Below are 9,841 nucleotides of genomic sequence, written 5' to 3' on the forward strand. Positions count from 1 at the left end.
TAAAATGTCATTCCCATTCACTTCAAGCTGGTGAGGAATGGAAGATGCACTTGGGCACGTAATGAAATGATTGGTAGGAAACAAATTCACCTCTTTGGCATCCTCAGGGGGGCGCTCTCCAGTCTGCAGCTGGAATAGGAAGTTGTGCTCCTCCAGGGAGCAGAGCATGCTGGGTAACTGAGAAGAGCAGCTGTGAAGGCGCAGAACGAGGCCATACTGATATCTCCAGACTGGTGGCTGCAGGGGGAGAACAGGACACGTTACACATGGGGGTTCTCAGGGGTGACCCCCATATCCAACCTCAGCCCATTACCTGCGAGTGTAGAGTAATACCACATGGGACCCCGAGCAGCAGCTCTCAGTAGCCCCCCACTTCTATACATCCTAGACAACCCCTGTAATCTCTGCATCTCCTAGTTGGGGGGCACTATGGGATACTGGGGGGTACACTGAGGCAGGGGGTCATCCTCTTACCAGACATTGTCCACAAGGGAGTACGGATCCGTCGGGCATGACAGGCAGGTAACTGGCATTGAAGTTGGGGGAGAATCCGAACGTCCCGAATACAGAGTTCGTCCTGAGAGGAGGTGTTCAGCACTGAGGGGGAGAAAGATGGGGTGAGGTGGGGTACGGCCGGGTCGCTCACCATCACTGTCCCCCCTCGTCTGCGGCATCTCACCTTTCAGAGCTGTGAGGTGTTTCCCGGACACGTTGATCTGACGGCACCTGAGGGTGGGAGGTGGGAGCACTGTAAGGAGGGTACTCACTGCGAGAGACAAGAGAGGTCAGTCAGGAGGAAGGTAAGGGGTGTTACTAGTAGAGAAGAAGGGCCCAGGAGGGAGGAGAGGAGGATGGGGGGGGAATACCGGGTCCGGGAGGGAGGAGAGGAGGATGGGGGGGGGGGGGGAATACCGGGCCCGGGAGGGGGGAGAGGAGGGGGGGGAATACCAGGTCCGGGAGAGGAGGGGGGAGATGGGGAGGGGGGAGAGGAGGAGGGGGGGGGGGGGGGGGAGAATACCGGGCTCGGGAGGGGGGAGAGGAGGAGGGGGGGAGAGGGAGGAGGGGGGGAGAGGAGGAGGGGGGGAGAGGAGGAGGGGGGGAGAGGAGGAGGGGGGGAGAGGAGGAGGGGGGGAGAGGAGGAGGGGGGGAGAGGAGGAGGGGGGGAGGAGGAGGGAGGAGGGGGGGAGAGGAGGAGGGGGGGAGAGGAGGAGGGGGGGAGAGGAGGAGGGGGGGAGAGGAGGAGGGGGGGAGAGGAGGAGGGGGGGGAGAGGAGGAGGGGGGGGAGAGGAGGAGGGGGGGAGAGGAGGAGGGGGGGGAGAGGAGGAGGGGGGGAGAGGAGGAGGGGGGGGAGAGGAGGAGGGGGGGAGAGGAGGAGGGGGGGAGAGGAGGAGGGGGGGGAGAGGAGGAGGGGGGGGAGAGGAGGAGGGGGGGAGAATACCGGGCCCGGGAGGGGGAGAGGAGGAGGGGGGGGAGGGATACCGGGCCTGGGAGGAGGAACCAGGCCCGGGGGGAGGGGGTGAACCAGGCCCGGGGGGAGAAGCGGAGGATGTAAGAGGAGGAAAAACCACACATGGAAGGAGAGGAAGAACCAGGCGTTGAAGGGAAAAAGTGGGAAGTAATAAGAGGAAAAGAAAACCTGGAAGGTAGAAGAGTCAGTTATGGAAGTCAGTCACAATACAGGGATTTCAGGACGTGCAGGAGGGGTCGCTTTTGCTGGTATTACTTTTGGGCCCAATGTCCACGGTGGATCCGATTTGTGGAAGATCCGCAAAACAAGCCGCCCATAGAGGTACATGGGCGTCCACATATAAATAAAGCACGCGGATCTGATTTGTAGACCCTTTGGTCCAGAGAAAAAAATGAATAAAAAAAAATAATTAAAAAAAAAAATGGCAGCGTGCTCCATGTCCGCGGGGATCTTGCATGGCTGGCTTCCAATGGAAGTCGGCCGATCTGCGGCCCGTCTGTGATTGAGATTGCGGACGGGCCGTGGATCGTGGGAAAGCAGGAGTTCTAAAGCAAACACACTCCACTGCGCATGTGCGATGGCGCCGGCCGCTCTGCTGCTGCGGATTATCGTGGCGTGAGCCCGGCCTTACAGGGTTGTGGCCGGCACTAATAGACGATCCTCGAGGCAGCGGGAGGGGGGGGGGGAACTTAAGGTGATGCTGCCACAAATGGTGGCAACTCCCCGATCTCTGAACAAAGAAAGAGGAAGTGAAGGAGAGCGCAGGAAGTGTCTCTTCTGTGAGAGCAGCTCTGCAGCCGGCGCTCTCATCTCCGAGGCATCGTGGACTGTTCATATAACCCGGAGAGGCGCAGTGGTCCCCGGGCGTCTCCAGACCCTTCATACTGTGACCAACAAGCCCTCATGTCCCCCCATTACTGTCAGTTATAAGGGTCCGCAGCCGCCGGCAGGGTCGGGGGGCCGTGGCGCATTGGGCTCCTCCATTCTTAAAGGGACCAAGCATTAGTAAAACACACCTCCCTTTCTCCCACACGTGTGCGCAGGTTGTGTCCGGTATTGCAGCTCTGTCCCATTCACACTACAACGAAGCTGAGCTGTAATACCGCACACAACCCATGGACAGGTGTGGCGCTGTTTCTAGAAGAAATCTGCCATGTTTTTCTAATCCTGGACAATACCTTTAAAGGGGGCTTCTCTGAACGCTTCTCAGCCCCCAAGTTTATCAGGAGGACCCCAGAAACTCACCTTGAGCCTTGAAGGTGGCCTGCTCCTCCTTAAAGATCTGCCCCGGGGTGGAGTTCAGCAGCAGCGCACGGTACCCGAGGGTCTTCGCCCGGGACTGCTCCGAGTCCCTCTTCCAGACTGTGACCACTATCTGCGGGAGGAAAGGAATAGGTCAGATACAAGCAGAACACGCCAGTCATCCGGACAGCCATTGTGTGACGCTATTCACTGACAGCAAGCAGAGAGGTAATCGGCCATTTGTCTGCAGGTAGATTAGTTTAGCACATGATCCAGCAGAAAGAGCCACTAATGTAATATCTCTGCTTGTGGTCAGTGAATGCAAACATTCATTAGGTACAGTCAGAGGCTGATGAGTAGTCCTGTTCACACAGCTGAGGGTTCGGTACAATGTGTCAGTGCAGGTGAGAGGATAGACTACAAGATGCTGACTGCCGACCACTGAGAACACCGCGATGACCAGTAGACCCCACTGCAGACACCTGACAGATGGCGGTCCACTGTACACAAGCGCTGGTGAGCCGCAGCTGTAGTGGGGATGCAGTGTAAAGCATGGGGGACAGATCCGAGTCCAGTCACCTACTGATGTAGCAGGACGTCCCGCAGAGGAGCCACTTACCTTGGCCTTCACTGTGGTGGGTGGCAGGCGATCCAGAGACACGGAGAGGGGGAAGATGACCTCGTCACAGGACACTACGGGGTCCGTCACCGGCGTCTGCAGAGGGAGAGGAGATAGTAAGGCGACGGAGGACAGGAGACCACCGGGAGCAGGTGACATGGTGGTGAACAACCGAAGGGGGGTGGGCGAGGAGCAGGGGAGAGGGGCAGGTGGCTTGGGAGAGGCAGCAGCAGAGATGACAGGTGAGGGGGAGGAGTACAGGTGGAGGGGGACAGGTGAGTTGTGAGTACTGATGGGTGGAGGGATAGGTGAGGGGGAGGAGTACTGGTTGGGGGAGGGACAGGTGAGCTGTGAGGACCGGTGGGTGGGGGAGGAGTACTGGTGGGGGTAGCTGTGAGTACTGGTGAGGGGGGACAGGAGGGTGGGGAGAAGTACTGGTGGGTGGGGAGAGCCATGAGTACTGGTGAGTGGAGGGATAGGTGAGGGAAAAGAGTACTGGTGGGTGGGGGGAAAAGAGTACTGGTGGGTGGGGGGAAAAGAGTACTGGTGGGTGGGGGGAAAAGAGTACTGGTGGGTGGGGGATAGGTGAGGGGGAGGAGTACTGGTGGGTGGGGAGAGCCATGAGTACTGGTGAGTGGAGGGATAGGTGAGGGAAAAGAGTACTGGTGGGTGGGGGGAAAAGAGTACTGGTGGGTGGGGGATAGGTGAGGGGGAGGAGTACTGGTGGGTGAGGGGGATAGGTGAGGGGGAGAGTACTGGTGGGTGGGGGGAGGAGTACTGGTGGGTGAGGGATAGGTGAGGGGGAGGAGTACTGGTGGGTGAGGGGGAGGAGTACTGGTGGGTGAGGGATAGGTGAGGGGGAGGAGTACTGGTGGGTGAGGGGGAGGAGTACTGGTGGGTGAGGGATAGGTGAGGGGGAGGAGTACAGGTGGGTGAAGCTGTGAGTACTGGTGGGGGGTAAGGAGTACAGGTGAGCTGTGAGTACTGGTGGGTGTAGGGATAAGTGAGGTGGACAGGTGAGCTGCAAGGACAGGTGGAGGGGGACAGGTGGAGGGGGACAGGTGGAGGGGGACAGGTGGAGGGGGACAGGTGGAGGGGGACAGGTGGAGGGGGACAGGTGGAGGGGGACAGGTGGAGGGGGACAGGTGGAGGGGGACAGGTGGTGAGCTGTAAGGACAGGTGGAGGGGGGACAGGTGGTGAGCTGTAAGGACAGGTGGAGGGGGACAGGTGGAGGGGGACAGGTGGTGAGCTGTAAGGACAGGTGGAGGGGGACAGGTGGTGAGCTGTATGTACAGGTGGAGGGGGACAGGTAGTGAGCTGTGAGTACAGGTGGAGGGGGACAGGTAGTGAGCTGTGAGTACAGGTGGAGGGGGACAGGTGGTGAGCTGTGAGTACAGGTGGAGGGGGACAGGTGGTGAGCTGTGAGTACAGGTGGAGGGGGACAGGTGGTGAGCTGTGAGTACAGGTGGAGGGGGACAGGTGGTGAGCTGTGAGTACAGGTGGAGGGGGACAGGTGGTGAGCTGTGAGTACAGGTGGAGGGGGACAGGTGGTGAGCTGTGAGTACAGGTGGAGGGGGACAGGTGGTGAGCTGTGAGGACAGGTGGTGAGCTGTGAGTACAGGTGGAGGGGGGGCAGGTGGTGAGCTGTGAGTACAGGTGGAGGGGGGGCAGGTGGTGAGCTGTGAGTACAGGTGGAGGGGGGGCAGGTGGTGAGCTGTGAGTACAGGTGGAGGGGGGGCAGGTGGTGAGCTGTGAGTACAGGTGGAGGGGGGGGCAGGTGGTGAGCTGTGAGTACAGGTGGAGGGGGGGGCAGGTGGTGAGCTGTGAGTACAGGTGTGAGGGGGGGCAGGTGGTGAGCTGTGAGTACAGGTGGAGGGGGGGGGCAGGTGGTGAGCTGTGAGTACAGGTGGAGGGGGGCAGGTGGTGAGCTGCGAGTACAGGTGGAGGGGGGACAGGTGGTGAGCTGCGAGTACAGGTGGAGGGGGACAGGTGGTGAGCTGCGAGTACAGGTGGAGGGGGACAGGTGTTGAGCTGCGAGTACAGGTGGAGGGGGACAGGTGGTGAGCTGTGAGTACAGGTGGAGGGGGACAGGTGGTGAGCTGTGAGTACAGGTGGAGGGGGGCAGGTGGTGAGCTGTGAGTACAGGTGGAGGGGGGGCAGGTGGTGAGCTGTGAGTACAGGTGGAGGGGGGGCAGGTGGTGAGCTGTGAGTACAGGTGGAGGGGGGGCAGGTGGTGAGCTGTGAGTACAGGTGGAGAGGGGGACAGGTGGTGAGCTGTGAGGACAGGTGGAGGGGGGACAGGTGGTGAGCTGTGAGGACAGGTGGAGGGGACAGTGGTGAGCTGTGAGGACAGTGGAGGGGGACAGGTGGTGAGCTGTGAGGACAGGTGGTGAGCTGTGAGGACAGGTGGTGAGCTGTGAGGACAGGTGGTGAGCTGTGAGGACAGGTGGAGGGGGACAGGTGGTGAGCTGTGAGGACAGGTGGTGAGCTGTGAGGACAGGTGGTGAGCTGTGAGTACAGGTGGAGGGGGACAGGTGGTGAGCTGTAAGTACAGGTGGAGGGGGACAGGTGAGCTCCCTGTGGCTGCACTCACCCCTGGCCCGGCGGGCTGCTGCTGGCTGAGGATGGCTCGGCACCCCCGGTAGCCGCCGCCGTTCTCCTCCTCGTCGTCGTCCTCCGGCTCCTCCTCCCCCGGACAAACACTGGCCAGCGCCGAGAGAGAGGCCGCCAGAGGCGCCCACGAACAGCTGTCCGGCCCCGGGCTCTCCTGGGAGCTCTCCCCGCGGCAGCAGGCCTCCGACCCCACCCTGTCTTGGCCGGCCTCCCCGCCGCCTCGGAGCCGCAGCACGAGCAAGAACCGCTCAGCGTCTCGCCCAGGTAGAGGTGGTTGCGGCGGGGAAGGGAGCGGTACCGGCCCGGGAGGTCCGCCGGTAATACGGGGCATGCCGGGAATATCATCGAGTAATCGCACTGCGACTCCATGATGAAGTCCCGGCAGGGGAGAGCGAGCGAGCGCCGAGAGATTGCGCCCAACCCCGGAGCAGTGCGCAGGCGCGGAGCGCCCCGACGGGAGCGTTACCTAGCAACAGGCGTGAGCAGCCGCCAACAGAAGCCAGCGCCTAGCAACTGATGCTGAGGGGAGAGAGCTCAGAGGGACTGTATCCTAGCAACCGAGGGATACCCATAATGTACAGCCACAGTGTATCTAATCCTATCATGTGTGATACCTATCTGCTGAGCCATGTATCTAACCCTATCCTGTGTGATACTGTCTGCTGAGCCGTGTATCTAATTCTAGCATTTGTGTCTTTCTCTGCTAAGCTGCTGTATCTAATCCTATCATGTGTGCTACTGTCTGCTGAGCCGTGTATCTAATCCCATCATGTGTGCTACTGTCTGCTGAGCCGTGTATCTAATCCCATCATGTGTGCTACTGTCTGCTGAGCCGTGTATCTAATCCCATCATGTGTGATACTGTCTGCTGAGGCCGTGTATCTAATCCCATCATGTGTGATTCTGTCTGCTGAGCCGTGTATCTAATCCCATCATGTGTGATACTGTCTGCTGAGCCGTGTATCTAATCCCATCATGTGTGCTACTGTCTGCTGAGCCGTGTATCTAATCCCATCATGTGTGCTACTGTCTGCTGAGCCGTGTATCTAATCCCATCATGTGTGCTACTGTCTGCTGAGCCGTGTATCTAATCCCATCATGTGTGCTACTGTCTGCTGAGCCGTGTATCTAATCCCATCATGTGTGCTACTGTCTGCTGAGCCGTGTATCTAATCCCATCATGTGTGCTACTGTCTGCTGAGCCGTGTATCTAATCCCATCATGTGTGATTCTGTCTGCTGAGCCGTGTATCTAATCCCATCATGTGTGATTCTGTCTGCTGAGCCGTGTATCTAATCCCATCATGTGTGCTACTGTCTGCTGAGCCGTGTATCTAATCCATCATGTGTGCTACTGTCTGCTGAGCCGTGTATCTAATCCCATCATGTGTGCTACTGTCTGCTGAGCCGTGTATCTAATCCCATCATGTGTGCTACTGTCTGCTGAGCCGTGTATCTAATCCCATCATGTGTGCTACTGTCTGCTGAGCCGTGTATCTAATCCCATCATGTGTGCTACTGTCTGCTGAGCCGTGTATCTAATCCCATCATGTGTGCTACTGTCTGCTGAGCCGTGTATCTAATCCCATCATGTGTGCTACTGTCTGCTGAGCCGTGTATCTAATCCCATCATGTGTGATACTGTCTGCTGAGCCGTGTATCTAATCCCATCATGTGTGATTCTGTCTGCTGAGCCGTGTATCTAATCCCATCATGTGTGATACTGTCTGCTGAGCCGTGTATCTAATCCCATCATGTGTGCTACTGTCTGCCTGAGCCGTGTATCTAATCCCATCATGTGTGCTACTGTCTGCTGAGCCGTGTATCTAATCCCATCATGTGTGCTACTGTCTGCTGAGCCGTGTATCTAATCCCATCCTGTGTGATACTGTCATATGTGTGATTTCTCTTCTCCCCCCCCCACCCCACAGTGGTCTCAGTAGTAATAGTGACCCCCCAACACTGTGACCACAGTAGTAATAGCGACCCCCACAGTGGCCCCATTAGTAATAATGGCTCCTATATTTGCCTCTGTAGTGATAGTGACAACACACACACACACTGGTCTCAGTAGTAATAGTGACCCCCCCACAGTGCACTCTGTAGTAATAGTGACCCCCCCACAGTGCACTCTGTAGTAATAGTGACCCCCCCCACAGTGGACTCTGTAGTAATAGTGACCCCCCCCACAGTGGACTCTGTAGTAATAGTGCCCCCCCCCCCACAGTGGACTCTGTAGTAATAGTGACCCCCCCCCACAGTGGACTCTGTAGTAATAGTGGCCCTCCCACAGTGGACTCTGTAGTAATAGTGCCCCCCCCCCCCCACAGTGGACTCTGTAGTAATAGTGACCCCCCCCCACAGTGGACTCTGTAGTAATAGTGACCCCCCCCCCCACAGTGGACTCTGTAGTAATAGTGAACCCCCCCCCCCCCCCCCACAGTGGACTCTGTAGTAATAGTGGCCCTCCCACAGTGGACTCTGTAGTAATAGTGACCCCCCCCACAGTGGACTCTGTAGTAATAGTGACCCCCCCCCCCCACAGTGGACTCTGTAGTAATAGTGACCCCCCCCCCACAGTGGACTCTGTAGTAATAGTGACCCCCCCCCACAGTGGACTCTCTGTAGTAATAGTGAACCCCCCCCCCCCACAGTGGACTCTGTAGTAATAGTGCCCTCCCACAGTGGACTCTGTAGTAATAGTGTCCTCCCACAGTGGACTCTGTAGTAATAGTGACCCCCCCCCCCACAGTGGACTCTGTAGTAATAGTGACCCCCCCCCCCACAGTGGACTCTGTAGTAATAGTGACCCCCCCCCCCCCACAGTGGACTCTGTAGTAATAGTGACCCCCCCCCCCCACAGTGGACTCTGTAGTAATAGTGGCCCTCCCACAGTGGACTCTGTAGTAATAGTGCCCTCCCACAGTGGACTCTGTAGTAATAGTGACCCCCCCCCTCCCACAGCGGACTCTGTAGTAATAGTGACCCCCCTCCCCCCCACAGTGGACTCTGTAGTAATAGTGACCCCCCCACACACACACACACACAGTGGACTCTGTAGTAATAGTGACCCCCCCCCACAGTGGACTCTGTAGTAATAGTGACCGCCCCCCCCCCCACAGTGGACTCTGTAGTAATAGTGACCCCCCCCCACAGTGGACTCTGTAGTAATAGTGACCCCCCCCCCCCCCACAGTGGACTCTGTAGTAATAGTGACCCCCCCCACAGTGGACTCTGTAGTAATAGTGGCCCTCCCACAGTGGACTCTGTAGTAATAGTGGCCCTCCCACGGTGGACTTTGTAGTAATAGTGCCCTCCCACAGTGGACTCTGTAGTAATAGTGCCCTCCCACAGTGGACTCTGTAGTAATAGTGACCCCCCCCCCCCCACAGTGGACTCTGTAGTAATAGTGACCCCCCCCCCACAGTGGACTCTGTAGTAATAGTGACCCCCCCACAGTGGACTCTGTAGTAATAGTGACCCCCCACAGTGGACTCTGTAGTAATAGTGACCCCCCCACAGTGGACTCTGTAGTAATAGTGGCCCTCCCACGGTGGACTCTGTAGTAATAGTGCCCTCCCACAGCGGACTCTGTAGAAATAGTGACCCCCCCCCCCCCACAGTGGACTCTGTAGTAAGTGACCCCCCCCCCACAGTGGACTCTGTAGTAATAGTGACCCCCCCCCCCCACAGTGGACTCTGTAGTAATAGTGACCCCACCCCCCCCACAGTGGACTCTGTAGTAATAGTGGCCCTCCCACAGTGGACTCTGTAGTAATAGTGCCCTCCCACAGTGGACTCTGTAGTAATAGTGACCCCCCCCCCCCTCCCACAGCGGACTCTGTAGTAATAGTGACCCCCCCCCCCCCCACAGTGGACTCTGTAGTAATAGTGACCCC

At 58.2% G+C, this 9,841-nt stretch overlaps 1 protein-coding gene across 1 annotated transcript in view; it reads right to left on the minus strand.

Moving 5' to 3' along the window:
* The window catches only part of TRAPPC14 (trafficking protein particle complex subunit 14), a 7,132-nt gene extending 770 nt beyond the window's left edge, over positions 1-6,362 (minus strand). The window contains 10 exon segments of the mRNA XM_066589516.1: positions 83-203; positions 206-237; positions 475-491; positions 493-543; positions 545-597; positions 680-766; positions 2,714-2,843; positions 3,330-3,425; positions 5,924-6,190; positions 6,193-6,362. Coding sequence (XP_066445613.1) covers positions 83-203; positions 206-237; positions 475-491; positions 493-543; positions 545-597; positions 680-766; positions 2,714-2,843; positions 3,330-3,425; positions 5,924-6,190; positions 6,193-6,312 — 974 coding nt within the window. The 5' untranslated portion in view covers positions 6,313-6,362.
* Between the last annotated feature and the right edge of the window lie 3,479 nt (positions 6,363-9,841).

Source organism: Eleutherodactylus coqui, chromosome 2 (genome assembly GCF_035609145.1).
Source record: "Eleutherodactylus coqui strain aEleCoq1 chromosome 2, aEleCoq1.hap1, whole genome shotgun sequence".
NCBI classification, from domain to species: domain Eukaryota; kingdom Metazoa; phylum Chordata; class Amphibia; order Anura; family Eleutherodactylidae; genus Eleutherodactylus; species Eleutherodactylus coqui.